Below are 16,250 nucleotides of genomic sequence, written 5' to 3'. Positions count from 1 at the left end.
AAAAAAAATTATTGGAAGAAAAATAATAAAACCAAAATATAGAATATAAATGTCTTAACATAATAACTAAGAAAATGCCATGAAGACTATGTTAACCAGTTTGATGAAAATATTTCAAATTGTATATAGAACCAGCACATTGTACCCCATGATTGCATTAATGTACACAGCTATGATTTAATAAAAAAAAAAAAAAAAAAAAACAACTAAAAGCTGATACTTTGAGAAAATCAACAAAATATAAAAATCCTGAGCCAGCCTGGTTAGGGTTGAAAAGACAGAAGCCACACATTGCCAATATCAGAAATGAAAATAGACATCATTATGGATACCACAGACATTGAAAAGAAAATAAGCGTATAATAATAAATGTACAATATCAACAGCTTTTTTCCAATTAACTTTACAAGTTAAATAACACGGGCAAATTTCACAACAGACACAACTAACAAAGCTTACTCAAGGAGAAATAAATAAACTGAATAGCTCCATACCTATTCTAAAAATTGAATTTGTGTGTAATAATACCACCACAAAAAAACCTCAAAGCCCAGCTGATATTATAGGTAAACACTGCCAATATTTAACAAAGAAATATCACAAATTCTTTCATAAATTCTCCTAGAAAAGTTGAAGATGAGGGAATACTTCACAAGGCATTCTATGAGACCAGTATTATCTTCTTTCTTTCTTTTTTTTTTGAGACAGGATCTTGCTCTTTTGCCCCAACTAAGCTAGAGACCAGCATTACCTTGATACCAAACCAAAGATATTATAGGAAAAGAAAACTATAGACAATATCTTTCATAAGCATAAACAAACATTCTTAAAATTTTAGAAACAGAACCCAACAATATGTTCATATATACGTGTGTGTGTGTGTCTGTGTGTATACAGTTATTATTATTATTGTTTGGGATTCATTGAGGGTACAAAGAATTAGGTTACACTGATTGCATTTGTTAGGTAAAGTCCCTCAATCCAACAATATTTTTTAAAGGAACAAAAATTAAGTAGAGTTTATTTTAGGAATGCAAATTACTGTAATTGACAGCATCAAAGGCACCCAAGGGTTAGGAAAGAAGGTGCTGTCTCAGTGGCACTAAGAGGATGGCTGGAGGGAGCAGGCAGGTGGCAGCTGCCCCTGTGGATTTGGGGGAATTTTCTGTAACCTCCCTCTCTTTCTCTTGCTCTCTTTTTTCTTATTATTTATTTATTTTATTAAGTCATATACACATAGATCGTGAATGCATTTATGCATATGTGGGGTACAATGTGTTGATTTTTTTTTTTTTTTTTTTGCAGTTTTTGGCCAGGGCTGGGCTTGAACCCGCCACCTCCCACTTATGGGGCCAGTGCCTTACTCCTTTGAGCCACAGGCGCCGCCCGTGTTGATTTTTTTATACGATCTGAGGTGCTTACATCAAATCAATTAAGATAGCTTACTTTGTCACCCTCGGTAAAGGGCCGTGGCCTCACAGCTCATAGCAACCTCCAGCTCTTGGGCTTAGGTGATTCTTTTGCCTCAGCCTCCCCAGTAGCTGGGACTACAGGCACCCGCCACAACGCCTGGCTACTTTTTGTTACAGTTTGGCCAGGGCCAGGTTCAACCCCCCCACCTTCGGTATATGGGGCTGGCACTCATCTTGCTCTATTTTCTGTTTCTTTCTCCCTCTGAAGAAAGATTTCTGAGCTCTTTTTGTAGTTGCTGGCATCTCAGGGGATAATTGAGGAGCCTGCCCTCCTGCCACTGGAGCTGGGTTTGCTCCTTAGCCTTTAACATGCACTCTCAGGGCCTTTCTCCAGCGTAGGTCTCAGCCGCTCCCCATTCCAGCCCAAGGAAGGCCCCAGCGGTGCTTGTAAATGCTCATGTGTTTGTCACACAGGCACCTTTTCACTTCAGTTTTTAAAATTGAATTTTAAAAGTAATCTATACATGCACAACTTTATTTTTTAGTTTAGTTTACTTTTTTTTTTTTTTTTGAGACAGAGTCACTATGTCCACCAGGGTAGATTGCTGTGGCTTCACAGCTCATAGCAACCAACAACTCTTGGGCTTAAACGATTCTCTTGCCTCAGCCTCCTGAGTAGCTGGGACTATTTTTTGTTGCAAAAAACAAAACACCCGGATATTTTCTGTTGCAGTTGTCATTGTTATTAAGCTGGCCCAGGCCGGGTTCGAACCGCCAGCCTCGGTGTATGTGGCTGGCGCCGTATCCACTGTGCTACGAACGCCAAGCTTATTTTGTAGTTTTTCTAATTTGTATAAATTTATGGAGTACAAGTGTAATTTTGTCACATGTGATATATTGTGCAGTAAGGGCTTTTAGTGTATCAATCACCCAAGTAAGGTAAGTTGTATCCATTTGCATACACAAGTGTGAAACAACTCAATACAAAAGTTTACAAGGTAAAAACCAATTCTCCATTCACTCACAATGGTCCCTTCCCCATATTAAACGAGACCTGAAGGTGCCTTCCTATCCTCTTTAGAGACTTTCATGCATATAACATTCCATACTCTGTGTCCATACTCAGCAAACTATCCTGAAGTGTTTTATATAGAATTATGTAAGACTTTCTCATTTTTGATGCCAGAACAATGATCCATTTTATGAACGTATAGATTCTAGATGCAAATGAATCTACACCAATATTCTATTTGCATGAAGTTCAGAAAAAGGCAATATTTTCACAATTTAAGACAGACGTTATCTCAGAAGATCAGGCCAGTGAACTGAGGGGCTAAGGGGTTTCTGGGGTGCTGGTCATGCTGTTTCTTTTCTTTTTAGGGGGGGGTCTGACTCTGTTGCCCAGGCTGGAGTGCATGGAACGATCATAGCTCACTGTAACCTTGAAACTCCTGGGCTCAAGAGATCTTTGTACCTCAGCCTCCCCAGTACTGGGACTACAGGAGCGGCCACTATGCCCTACCCTGCTTTTCTCTGCGCTCAGCATCAGTTATACAAGTGCTCGCACGTTTCAATCACTTATTGAAATGTACACTTGTGATTTTTGCACAGTTCTGTATACTATGCTTCCATATTACAAAGCTTAAGTTCACCGAGGGGGAGGTATGTATAGAAGGAAATAACCGTGGGTCCATATGGTAAATGAATTTAGGACTCCATTATCTCACTTTCTAGTGACAGCTGAGCCCGGAGCAGCCCGGGCTGCCCGCCTGCTAATCCTCGCACAATAACCCTGGACTCTCCTGATCCCTCATCTGTAAAATGGCAATAATAATACAACTGCCCGATAGAGTTGTTGCACAGATTGGATGTCATCTATGTAAAGTGGGTAGAAGAGCCCCGCTTAATGGGGCTCTTTTAATGCCGAGACCAAAAACTGTAATTTTTACAAGGAAAAAAATCCTCCTCGTTGCTCATTAAAGGAAAATTGGCGATGAAATATATAAGGCTGGCCTCCTTCAGAAAGGTAGGCTCACGAAAAAGAGTGGTCTCAGGTGCTGGAGCGCGGGTAAGATGTATTGCTGGACAGGTGATTCCACCCCTCAGCCGCGTCCGCTCACTAGCAGAGCTCCACTTTCTACAGCCTATGTCCCCTTTAAGAGTGGAGACCTGACGTCAGCTCCTACGCGGCGCAGCCTACCTAGGCTACGCCCCGGCCGTTCTACTGGACGGCCACAATAGGCTGGCCCGCCCTGGGAGGCTCCGCCTCCTTCCCCGGTCGGCCCGGGGCGCCCTGAGTCAGTCGGACTAGGTGGGAGCGGTGATTGGCTGCGGGGTCCGCCCTCCAGGAAGCCCCTCTGGGCCCGCGTAGGCTGCGCGTTCGGGGTGGGAGGGGCGCGGCGCAGCGTCCGTAGCCGCGGCTGTCCCTGTCCGCCCGCCCGCCGGTCCTTCCTGCAGCCCGCCTGCTGGGCAGGGCCGGCCCGGCCAGGCCATGGAGTCCTACGACATCATCGCCAACCAACCGGTGGTCATCGACAACGTGAGGCCCGGCAGCCAGGGGGAGGGCGGGCGCTCCGCCCCCGGGGGCGCACGCGGCGGCGCGAGGAGGGACCCCCGCCCGCCTTGGCTCATCCTCCACTCACTGCCAGTCTGCCTACCCCCGGCTAGCCTGTTCGGTTCCCCAAAGGCTCGCGCATCCACCCGGCCCTGAAGCCCTGGCCTTGAGGCCAGCCCCCTCGCCAGCGTCGCGGAGCCGTTTCCCTTCACAAGCTGGGAGGGAAAGTCCAGGAAACCTGGCGTGGCATTCAGAAGGCCAATTAGTGCACCTGTGCTTCAGGCCAGGGACACACTTTAAGACCCTTCTCGGTGGAGTCGCTAGGCAGGTTTTGACCCCAGCTCCTTGCCTATCCTTTGGCCCTGGCTCTAACTGCCTGCTGAAGCTGGATTTGCATTTGCCTTTTTGCACAGTGTTGGCCTCATCTTTTGGAGGGGGGTGGCCTGGTGATCTCAACAGCAGCACATCCCAAGGGCCTGCACCTTGAGGCAAAAAATGCAAGTTACTCTCTGCTAGCCACATGTCCACCACCACTAGGTTGGCCTTTTCGCTACTTTGACCCTCTTCTGAATTGCCCCCCTGTGCTGAGCAGAAAATTCCACACCCAGCAGGACAGTGTATAGAATTCAGGGCCACTCTTCCCAGACCGACAAGCAGTTTAGGGTAATTGTCTGGAAACCTCAGAGTAAAGATGTCTGGCTTCTTGTGGCCTTGTCCTTCAGCACTGGGGCTGGCCTTGCTTTCAGCTGCCCTGGGTAGATTTCTGGCCTCAGACCCCTTATATGGGAAAAAGATAAGGGTTGGGGAAGATCTCTGGATCTGCCCCTAACTGGGTATTTGCCTCTGGAGTGTGGGCCTTGGGAGTTTTGATAATGACTCACTCCTGCTCTTTTTGGGATCTGTCTTCCTCCCACATGACCCTGTGGGGTCCCTGGATGGCTGTCTTTTTTTGGAGTACCCACTGTGAGCTCACTTGAGTCATAGAAGGGGATTTTTAATAAGGGTACTAAAACTGGGTTTGGGGATGTGCTGTCACACCAACTCTCCAGGCTACAAGGACCAGGCTCCTTCCTTTCTTGGTGGGCAAGTAATTCGTGTAGGCTAATTAACAGGCTTAAGAGTTCAGAGGGCAGCTGCTTGGTGCCTCTGTAACTTGAAGGTGTTTATTATTGCTGAAGACCCGGAGGGTTGTGATGAAGATTGGAAGAAGGGAGATTGAGAAGCTGGTTCCTTCTCTGGGTGGGAAGTTTCTAAATACCCGGTTATTTGGGGGATCTTAAGTCCAGCTTCCAGGCAGGAGCAGTGACAGAACCAAGTCATTCTCCTTGTAGTCTCTAGTATAGCCCCTAGAGGAAGGTTCCAGTTGTCCCCTGCACCCGGTCTTCCCAGAAGGCCCTATATTGGTCCATGTCTGTTGGGGTCGAGTAGAAGGAGAGAGCTGTTGGGGGAAAAAAATACATTTTGAGGGGTTTCTTCTCACTGCCTTCTGAGTGTAGCTTGTGCCATGGAATCCTCCTGCCTAGACCTGGCCCTTGAGTGTGTAGAGGAGAATGTACTTCATGGTTTCTCAATCTATGTGTATTATTGACATTCTGGTCTGGATAATTACGGGTAGTGGAGTCCGGCCTGTGCATTGTAGCAGTATCCCTGGCTTCTAACACCAGATACCAGTAGCACCATTCCACATGCCTCCATCACCAGTTGCCAGACTTGGCCAAATGTTCTCAGGGCTTGGGGATGCAAATTGCCTCCAGTTTTGAATCACTGGTATGCTTATAAATAAATGATCTTGTTTTCTGGCTGCATGCCCTGTATGCCGTAAAGGGGAAACCAGCTCTCCCCACTGCAGGGCAGTATCTTCATCTGGAGGTCAATATTGGGAGCTAAACATTGTTTTTCTTTGCAGGGTTCAGGGGTGATCAAGGCTGGCTTTGCAGGAGACCAGATTCCCAAATACTGTTTCCCGAACTAGTAAGTGTTGCTCAGGCAGAAGCCCTAACCCTTTTGTTTGCTTCCCTTGAGAACATTGGGAACATTGTCTTTGAGGACAACTCTTGCCCCTACTTCTAAGGGAAAACACCAACTTGTGAGGTTTATATGACCAAGAGAACTCCGAAAGGGCAAGGCGGGGGGCTCTGGCTTTCCTCTTCCTCTTTGGGATCTCTCATTTTGGTCTCTCCTTGAGCAAGTGGAGAAGCAGCCCGCATTCCCCCAGGGATGGGGCGTGGTAGCAGCTGCAGAATAATAGGGAGGTATCTCCAAAGGGAGCCCTAAACTTGGAGCTGAACAAATGGGGAGTTATACAGGTAACTCCCGGCCACCCCTTCCTCCCTAGAAATGTTTTTGTTTTTTGTTTTGTTTTCAGGGCTTATTTATTTTCAGACTCTAGAAAATGTTTTGTTTCAGTCAAGGGAGGTCTTTCCTTGGATGGTGCTGGTGGTGGCAGGAATAAGAGGGAGGTACAAACCCAGAGAGACTCTAGAATGCTCCTTAGGCCAGCCTAGCCCTGAGGAGTGCCTCTTCCCAAATCCTGGAGGTTTTGGAATTATTGACCTAAAAGGGGGTGGGGGGCAGAGGAAGACCCCAAGGCCCCCAGTGTCTTGCTATATTGAGAGCTCCAGGCCTGATTGGTGGGCAGAGCCAGCATGGAGCACCTTAGCTTCCACTTTCCTCTCTAAATTCTGTGTGGGTGTAATGAAAGGTTCCTGTTGATGTGTGGGGAGCTTGAGTGAAATTTTGGAGTGGTAGCTCATCAGATCCTATAGTTTCCAAGAACCAGCTCTGTGTTCCAGAGGCCCTGGCAATGGGAAGGGACAGCATATGCTATGTAAGGGAGCCTTGGCCTGGCTTCCTAGGGCCGTTCTCCCTTTGCCTGCTGCGTGTGAGGACAGTCTGCCCCCCTGAAGTCAAGAGCATGGGCTGAGTCATTGTGGCTACAGGAGGCTGACCCTCTGCCAGGGCTGGTCATGGAGGCTAGGCTTCCAGCCCTAGATAGCCCTTTCTAGGAGGGACATTGTTCCTTCTGGCCCCAAGCCTCCTATCCTGCCAAGGCCCACTCTGTAGGTCCATTTCTCACAGGCCCTTGTTCCAACTTGTGCCTCATGGTCAGGTCCTGGTGCTTTGGAGGACAGTTACTCTCTGGACCATTGGAGTTGAAGTTTGATTTTTCTGGACACAAGCTCAGCCCATGGCCCCTGCCTACCTCACTGACTTTATCTGTCCTCACAGTGTTGGGCGGCCTAAGCACATGCGAGTAATGGCTGGAGCCCTGGAGGGGGACCTCTTCATCGGACCGAAAGCAGAGGTAACACCATGGAGTCTGCCTTTCCCTGGGTTTGGGTCCTTAGTCACAAGAGTGACCACTGGCCAGCAGGCAGAGGGCTCTCTTCTCGGGCCTCTGTCTGTAAGTGCCCTCTTGGTCCCCTCCTCCATCACATACCAGCTCTGAAGTGCTGCCATGTGCACCTTCCCTCTGTGGAGAGTGGTGATGGTCTGGTTGTGGGGAGCACGGGCAGACCTCATCGTGTCCTGTCTTTTAGAAGTTATTTGGAAGCACAGAGGAAAGAACTGATTCAGAAGCGATTTAAGAGTCAGAATCACCCAGACTTGCTGACAGCTCTGACAGGGTCATGGGGACGGCCTCTCCTGCTCTAACTGTAGTGACCTGCGTAGGAGCTGCGGGGCCAGATCACAGCCTTAGGAGGAGTGGGCGAGGGTGTGGGGAGAATAGCCAACCAAGCTCGGCAGTGTACTTTGGACACCTGGGGAACATTGCTGGGGTGAGAGGCAGAGTTCTGGGCCTGGAGATAGGGGAAGCCTAAACTGGGGGCACAGATGTAGGGCTCTTAGGTCAATAGGAATCAAAGTGGGTGAGAGGAGCGAAGTTGTGCTCAGCAAGAAGTGGTGCCCCTGGGAAACATCATAATGCAGGTGAAGGCAGCATATGAGTGCAGGAGGCTGTCAGGGACCAGCCAAAGGGCTGGCTGGGGGAGGGGTGGTGGGCACAGGTGACAGCAGGAGGGGCCGTGTTGGATCGGCCAGGAAAAGGCACTGGCACTGATAGGAATTGGTGGGGTGGAGGCTGGCGTGTGGGGGGAGAGGATGGGGAGAGCATGCACAGTGAGAGTGGAGGAGTGAGGTGCTTGCTGTGAGGTGGGGGTGAGGGCATTGTTGCCCTCTCTGGTCCTTGCCCGCTGAAGCCAGCTGGTCTCTGAGAGCTGGAGAAGCTGCTGGACAGATGAGCCTGTTCTGAGTTCAGGTCCCACTGAGGAGCCTGAGGACCCCCAGTGAGTGAGTGGTTCTAGTCAGGGCAGTTGGGGGGCAGTTTCCAGAAAGGTGTAAAGCACCTGCTGGGCGAGGGCCCTGGTGCCACACCTGGCCTTCCCACCCCCTCCCCAGGAGCACCGGGGGCTGCTGGCCATCCGCTATCCCATGGAGCATGGTGTGGTGCGAGACTGGAATGATATGGAGCGCATCTGGCAATACGTCTACTCCAAGGATCAGCTGCAGACCTTCTCCGAAGAGGTGTGGCAGCCGGCCCCTCCCTCTGTGCCCTCTGCATCCTCTGCTTCCTTTCTGGTCGGGCTGCCATGTTTGCTCCCTGCATGTTGAGAGGGGAACGTGCCTTTTCACTGTGTGTCTGGTATACATACACAACCAGGCAAAATTTTCCAGAAGGAGCTGGCTCTTCGGAAGAGTAACTGCTGGCAAAGAACAGGATGGTGCTCTCAAGAAGGAGGAGGCTACATGTGCCTGTGCTCAAGTGGGGGTCTAGAATGTTGCCTTTGTGTGTGCCCACCACTCTCCTATCTGTCGTAGCATCCTGTTCTTCTCACGGAGGCCCCGCTCAACCCAAGTAAGAACCGGGAGAAGGCAGCAGAGGTGTTCTTTGAGACCTTCAACGTGCCAGCTCTGTTCATCTCCATGCAGGCTGTGCTCAGTCTGTGAGTGCTCCCTGAACCCTGGGCTCCGGAGTCCCCATCCTCCACTCCTACTTGGGCATCTGGCTTCCCTGGAGAAACAGCTGCTTGATAACTATTCCTTTAGGGAGTCTGTCCAGTCCCAGGGTCCCTTCTGGGGTGAGGAGGTACCCGTGCCCCAGTGTTGAGGTGAGGAATGCTGACCTGGTGACAGGTACGCAACAGGACGCACGACAGGAGTGGTTTTAGACTCCGGAGACGGGGTCACTCACGCAGTCCCCATCTATGAGGGCTTTGCCATGCCACATTCCATCATGCGGGTGGACATTGCTGGCCGTGATGTCTCCCGCTATCTCCGGCTGCTGCTGCGTAAGGAAGGGATCGACTTTCACACCTCGGCTGAATTTGAGGTTGTCCGGACTATCAAAGAGGTGACAAGGGGCAGGCGGGCATGGACATGACCTGGGGTGGGTAAAGTGGGGGTGGGAACAATTTTGAGCCCTGGGCTGTGGGAGTTCTGGCTCCAGCCTTCTGAGGGTTGCACCCCTGCTCTCTACAGCGAGCCTGCTACCTGTCCATCAACCCACAGAAAGATGAGACCCTAGAGACAGAGAAGGTGCAGTACACCTTGCCAGATGGCAGCACACTTGACGTAAGTGGCCAGGCCTGGCATGGGCAGTGGAGGGAAGGGATGCTAGGGATTTCCTGGAGGAAAAGGAGGCCTGGCTTTCTGGGGTGCCTGTCTGCCTCGACTTTGTGCTCCAAAGGTGGGGCCTGCACGATTCCGGGCCCCCGAGTTGCTGTTCCAGCCGGACCTGATCGGGGAGGAGAGTGAGGGGCTCCATGAGGTGCTGGCCTTCGCCATCCACAAATCCGACATGGACCTTCGCCGGACACTGTTTGCCAACATCGTGCTCTCGGGTGGCTCAACGCTTTTCAAAGGTAATGTGGTCTTGGAGGAGGTGGTAAGACAAGGCTGAGGGCAGCTGGACCCTTGGAGACTGTGTCGCCCTCCCCAGAGCATAGATATGACCATTTTCCATTGGCTTTTTGTTAGTGCTCAGCATTTTTTATAAGACCAAAATTTAAAGGTAAATTTTATTTCCTCTGAGCATATCGTAGCTGTCAGGTGAGAAAGTGCATGGGGGCAGGCAGAGTGGTATGTGGGATTTTGTTTCACATGGCCTTTCTGAGAAGGCTGTTCCACCTGCAGCTGTGGAGCTGGATCTTTTCTCCCTTGGAGTGGCTTCCCCTTCTCTTAATCATGGGGAGAACTGCCAAGAGGGACAGCAGCAGCTGGTGGGGAGGGGACTGAAGGTTGAATTTAGGGAGCTAGTAGCAAGGAGGACGGACATGGTTCCTGGGCTTTGCCAGCCTTGTGTTCACAGGCTTTGGTGATAGATTACTAAGTGAAGTGAAGAAGCTCGCCCCAAAGGATGTCAAAATCAAGGTGAGGTTCCTGAAAGTCCCCCTGGGGCATGGGAGTGCTGGGCAACCTTGGCCTAGGGAGGAAGGGCAAATGTACCCTCCAGACCCATTCTCACGTCCATTCTCACCCAGCCCTGCTCCTCCTAATTTGGCTGTGCCCACACCTCCTAGCTGCTGCCCTGGCTGCCCAGCTTCAGGCTCTGGAAAGATGCCCCTAGGCTGGAAGGGTGGCTGCTATGTGAGGACTGGGCATTTATGTGGCCACTTGTCTCCTCTAGATCTCAGCCCCTCAGGAACGGCTGTACTCCACGTGGATCGGGTAAGGCAGGAGTCAAGGGGAGGGCTCTGGGAGGAGACCATTTTACCCTGGATGCTTCTCCCAGGGTTGACCCAGGCCAGGTGGAGGTGGGTGGATTTCCCTCCCAGGTAAGGGAAATGGAGCTGTGAGTACCCAGGGAGGGCAGTTGGCTTAGCTAACAGGTCCACAAGAATACTATCCCTCCATCCTCACAGTATACCATCCCTCCATCTTCACAGTGGCTCCATCTTGGCCTCGCTGGACACTTTTAAGAAGATGTGGGTGTCCAAAAAGGAGTATGAAGAGGATGGCTCCCGTGCTATTCATCGCAAAACCTTCTAGTGCCCCAGGAGGGTGGAGCATGTTGGGAGAATGGGAGGAAGGGGGAGCCAGAGCCCTTAACCCTTTTTGGTCTGGGCTCATATACGAGGCTTAGGGTCCCTTGCATGCCCTGAACCCCCTGGGTAGATGGTGCAGGAGTGCTGTCCTGCAGCCCCCTCTCTCTCTCTCATACACTCACACATACCCACACAGAGTCACATTAGCTGCGTGGGTGGGAGTCTTGAGCTGGATCATAGGAGCCCGGGGTTGGGTTGTTCTGGGTGTCCCTTTGGCCGGCCAGTTAGGTCTGTGATTCCTTCCTCCCACTCTTCGGGGCTGCTTCCTGGAGCTCACAGGCCCAGAGTGCCTGGATGCCTGTGTGAGGAGGCTTGGGGAATGGGTAGCAGCTCCCGCATCCATTGCCATGACCCGACAGGGCAGCTTATACCCTTTCACATGCTGTTCTCCTGGGCAGAGCTCTGACATAGGGCTGAGTACTGGGTAGTCTTCTATCCCCAGCAAGGGGATGTTGCCCTGGGGCAGACTCTTTGGAGCCAGGGCAGCGGATGTTCAGGGGTCCCAGTTGCCGTGCTCTCCCCTTCAAAGCACTTCATTGACTTGCTGCTCCCTCCCCTTTACCCCTAGTTCCCTAGATGGGAAGGGGTTAATGGTCTTCATTGTTAAAGGAAAGCCATTTAATCAAGAGTGAGACCTGAGGAGGTCAGGGGACATTTCCTTCTCCACCTCCCCAAGAAAGAGGTGTCACTTTTGCTAAAGACAGGACTCCACCTCTCTCTTCCAGATATGTACAATAATTTATCACAGTTGCCTGAAAAAAAATTTTTTGTAAATCATTATAGTAATAATTATGGACAAGGCACGATGTGTGGCTGTTTTTGTGTGGTTCTTTGTGCTGATGTTAGCTCATCCTCTGGGGACTTTCAGAGAAAGGACCAGAGAGAATGCAGTGTAGCACAGGCTGTAGCTCAGAAGCGTGAGGGTTTGGTGGTTGACAAGGCAACATGGCATGAGAGGCCTCAGGAGACTCTCACCCTGGAGCATAATTCCTGAGCCTCTTACCTCCCTTACTACAGTCTAGGGGAAGCAGAGAACAAGGCTGCCTTCATCTGCCTTTTCCTAGACAGACCTAGGAGCGTGAGGCATCACCTGTTCGGTTGGACACCTCTGCATGCCCCATTCAGCCAAGGCTAAGGCTGGCAGACACCAGCAATGATGTGGGCTTACCAGTTCAGACAGGCTGGGGTAGAGAGAGAGGAAGGGGCAGGAAGAAGCTAAGAAGCAGGGAGAGGAGGGCTGAGGAGCCCAAGAGAATAGTGAGAAATGAGAGTGTGTGCTCCTTTTTTATTTTTTTGCAGTTTTTGGCTGGGGCTGGGTTTGAACCTACCACCTCCAGCATATGGGGCTGGCATCCCACTCCTTTGAGCCACAGGCACCGCCCTGTGCTCCTTTCTTCCTTGACTATTTGAGACCATACAGTGTGTCTGGAAGGGTGCCAGGTACTTAGGGCCTGTGGTACACAAGGTATATCCTTGCCCCAACAAACATCCAGGTCTATGGTAAGAAAAATGGGCCATTTCAATACAGAGTTGTGGGGGCAAAGGACAGGCTTCTAACCTAACAGTTGGGGCAGGCTGACTAACAAGGGCCCAGGGCTTAGCCAGATATGGGGAAGTTATTCTAGGCAGAGGTAAGAACTCAAAGAAGTGCCTAGGACCAGCAGGGTTGGAGAAGGGCGTGTACCTGGTGCCTCTGCAGAGAAGGGTAGGCAGTCTCCTGTGGCTACAGTGCAATAAACTGAAAAAGTGGGTTGGGCTGGCATGTAGAAGGCCTTGAGAGGGTTGTTAGCTGTGTTTTGGGTGATGGGCTCCCAACCATGGAAGGATGGTGACCAGACTTTGTGTTGAAGGCAGCAGGGGCCAAGGGAGACCAGAACTTAGGAGATCAGGCAGGAGAGGAGAGTACTGAGTCAGACCTGTCTACACAAGACAATTTGTGAGGCTTTGTGGTCACAGGGCAATTACACTGGCACTTGCCCTCAAGAGGAAAATAATTTGAGCCAAGAACTGTTAGGGTACCCTCCTGACCAGCTCTTTGCACAGGGCTTAGTTCATGAGACCCCTGGCTCCTAACCATCCTGGCCTGGAGCCTTATCCCCCATGCTTGGTCAGTTACCAGGTCCCATGGTTCTGCAGCACATTTCCACCATCCTTTTACATTATGGCCATTACCACCCTAGTGCATGACTATGCTACATTCTACCCACCTGATTATTTGCTCTTGGACCTAAAGCCCAGATAACCTTGGTTCTAGCACCTACTACAAAATGTCAAGCAGTTCTGTTCTCCACCACCTGGGGAAATGAAACTAAATTGATCTGATGCTGGTAAAATCACCTTCATGAACCATCCATTGTTGCATTCGATTAAGGCCCCTTGAGGACTGTTTTCTCCCCAATATTAATTAGGCTTACCCATGGTCATGTCCTTTGCCTGCTAGCCTCTGCTCATGCCATTCTCTTCATGGGAGAGGGCTGCTTTATGCCTGTCAAAATCGCATAATTTTGTTTTGTTTTTTTTTTGCAGTTTTTGGCTGGGACTGGGTTTGAACCCGCCACCTCCAGTACATGGGGCCAGCGCCCTACTCCTTGAGCCACAGGCACCGCCCCCAAATCACATTCTTTAAGGCAAAGCACAACGTAGCATCCTGCCTGACCCCTCTTTTGGCAGGAATAGCATGGTTAAACAGCCCAGGCTCTGGCTGGATTTCTCACTGTTGGAAAGAAGCTACAGATGAGGAAGGTAGTATAACTGGAATGAACCTTGGATTGGGATGGAGTTATACCACAGATACTGAAGTAAACACGTGTGTGAGTGCCAGAGTTAAGATCTATAAACACATGTCCTAGCCCTGTCTGCTTGATGTAGTAGTAGCTATGAGTACAGAGCTTGTTCAGATCTTGGTTTCTAAATACCATTCTGGGAAAAAGTGAATTCTGTACTTGCAGGTAGTTTCATAAATACCACAAAGGCTATGTTCTTCCCTGGTGAAGGGGCATGGCATTCATTTCTAAGCTGCTAGGTGGCCATAGGTTCTGATGGAGCCCACTTCTACCCAGAAACAAATGTAATGTGCCCCACTGGGGCACATTCTCACCTGGGACAGGGAAAAATGTAAACTTAGCCTGGAATATCTTGTGGTACCATAAAGTAAGGAAGCATGCAAAAAAAAAAAAAAAAAGGTGGGGGGCTTGTCTCAAAGACACAGGAACAACTTGGGAGTGCCCAGTGCTCAAAACTCTAATGAATTATTAGACGTAGCATAAAATATGTGACTCATACTAACATAAATAAATGAGTGAATATGTGCATGGGGGAGAGAAAACAGCACTCCCTTCTCTTCCAGTAGAATTCCAATTAATGTCAAAGAAATATAGGCAGGTGTTGTGGCAGGCACCTGTAGTCCCAGCTACTTGGGAGGCTGAAGCAAGAGAATCGCTTAAGCCCAAGAGTTTAAGGTTGCTGTAAGCTGTGATGCCACAGCACTCTACCCAGGGCAACAGCTTGAGACTCTGTCTCAAAAAAAAAAAAAGTCAAAGAAATAATGGAGAAAGGAAATCACTGTTGAGAAAACACCATAGTAATAATTGTTGCAGGCAAGAATGAATGCGAAAATAAGTGGCCAATAATAAGGATACTTACATTGTCTTAGAGTATCTCCCTAGAAGATGCTTATTAATTACAAAAGGAAAATAGTAGTTTTATGGTAAACCAATGATTTTTTCAACTAGTGTGCCATGAAAATTTTTAAATATTATTTTTGAAGAAGTTCAAAGCACAGTAAGTATATTCTCTTTACTGTTTTTTTTTTTTGATCAATATAAGTATGCTGCAGAAGTTTAACTATAGGTTTAAGTGTGCCATGAGATTTAAAAAAAAAAAAAAAAAGGTTGAAAAACACCGTGGTAGAGAAACCCAGTAGACACCACCTTAACCAAATGGTCAAAGTTCACATCTTCAGTAATAAGTCATCGTCCTTTGGTGGTGCTCTAAGAGGCCTAATTTCACCTCTGATGTTCTTGCATCACTGCAGTCTAACCAGGAGCAAGCAGCAGGCAAAGCCAAACAGGGCAGTCCACAAATTAATGGATCAGTTCTCTTTCTCAAAATGACCAGCCATGAAGACAAAGACCAAGTGCAATGTTGAGACTCTGTGTTGGAAAAAGACTTTATCAGGAAAACCTGCAAAATCCCAATAGGTTCTGTTGATTAGTTACTAGTACTGCATCAGTGTTACTTTCCTGGCCTCAATAGCTGTACTATAACTATAGTAATGGCAGGTGTTAACATTAGGGGAAACTGGGTGAAAGGTAAACAGGAATTCTGTACTATTTTTGCAACTTTTCTCTAAAATTATTTTAAAATAAAAAATTGGGGGTGGGATTAGAGCTCAGGCTCTGAAGCTAAATGGTCTGTATTCACAATCCTGACACTACCAATTGCTAACTACTAGTCCTGACCCTTTTCTAGGTTCACCATCTCTATCATGGGGGTGATAATAATAGCATCTGCCTCATGGGTTTATTAACAGCCTGGAAGATGAGCCTGGAAAATTTTGTGCCCAAAGAAATAAAAGGAATGCTCAAAGAATGATAGGGACATGTCACAGGAGCCAGCTTGAAGAGGTTCCCACTGGCCAAATTTGGAACAAACTGAACATCGAAAAATAATGTAGATACGGATTATAATCCACTGAATAAAATTAGCATGAATCTATGCTGATATAAATAAATTGAAAGTTTGTTGAGGAACAAGGTATTAATAACACAAAGTATTGCCCATAAGATACTTATTAATAAGTAAAAAGCAACCTTACAATGGAGAAGTTTGGCAAACATTAGCTTAATCAAATGACCAAAATAAGCCTCATCAGCAGTGGGACAAGTCAGCGTTCTGTGCCTCCCAAGAAAGGTACAGCATCGCTTGCCCTAGACATAGAACCTGAACCAATCATGAGGAAACAGACAAACCCAAGTTGTTAGTGTAATTATCAAAATGTCAAGGTTGGCTTGGTGCCTGTCACACAGTGGTTAGGGCCAAGGCTGGTGGGTTTGAACCTGGCCTGGGCCAGCTAAACGACAACTGCAACCAAAAAATAGCCAGGCATTGTGGGGGCCACCTGTAGTACCAGCTACTCGAGAGGCTGAAGCAAGAGAGTCGCCTAAGCCCAGGAGTTGGAGGTTGCTGTGAGCTGTGACACCACAGTCCTCTACCGAGGGCATTTATTGTCTCTAAAAAAAA

At 48.9% G+C, this 16,250-nt stretch overlaps 1 protein-coding gene across 2 annotated transcripts; it reads left to right on the top strand.

The window, feature by feature from the left end:
- The first annotated feature begins 3,690 nt into the window (after positions 1 to 3,690).
- On the top strand, positions 3,691 to 11,835 carry ACTR1B (actin related protein 1B). 2 transcript variants are annotated; one of them, XR_008379365.1, is made up of 11 exons: positions 3,691 to 3,951; positions 5,873 to 5,937; positions 7,195 to 7,270; positions 8,365 to 8,490; positions 8,785 to 8,909; positions 9,100 to 9,316; positions 9,445 to 9,537; positions 9,653 to 9,827; positions 10,260 to 10,335; positions 10,592 to 10,632; positions 10,851 to 10,894. XR_008379365.1 is itself a non-coding variant. In XM_053586771.1 (11 exons), exons 1-11 carry the CDS (start codon positions 3,904 to 3,906, stop codon positions 10,951 to 10,953), a joined length of 1,131 nt encoding a protein of 376 aa, XP_053442746.1. In that variant the 5' UTR covers positions 3,691 to 3,903; the 3' UTR covers positions 10,954 to 11,835. The 2 variants fall into 2 exon arrangements, 1 of the variants encoding a protein (XP_053442746.1); XM_053586771.1 differs by having other exon boundaries at positions 10,274 to 10,335; positions 10,851 to 11,835.
- The last annotated feature ends 4,415 nt before the right edge of the window (positions 11,836 to 16,250 follow it).

The sequence above is a fragment of the Nycticebus coucang genome, chromosome 4 (genome assembly GCF_027406575.1).
Source record: "Nycticebus coucang isolate mNycCou1 chromosome 4, mNycCou1.pri, whole genome shotgun sequence".
Taxonomy (NCBI): domain Eukaryota; kingdom Metazoa; phylum Chordata; class Mammalia; order Primates; family Lorisidae; genus Nycticebus; species Nycticebus coucang.
This window is presented reverse-complemented; position numbering and strand designations above follow the sequence as displayed.

Excerpts from the sequence above, each read along its gene's own strand:
- ACTR1B (XM_053586771.1), top strand. The coding sequence starts at position 3,904 with ATGGAGTCCTACGACATCATCGCCAACCAACCGGTGGTCATCGACAAC. Across the intron at positions 5,938-7,194 it reads AAATACTGTTTCCCGAACTA|TGTTGGGCGGCCTAAGCACA; the intron begins GTAAGTGTTGCT and ends CTGTCCTCACAG. Across the intron at positions 8,491-8,784 it reads TGCAGACCTTCTCCGAAGAG|CATCCTGTTCTTCTCACGGA; the intron begins GTGTGGCAGCCG and ends TATCTGTCGTAG.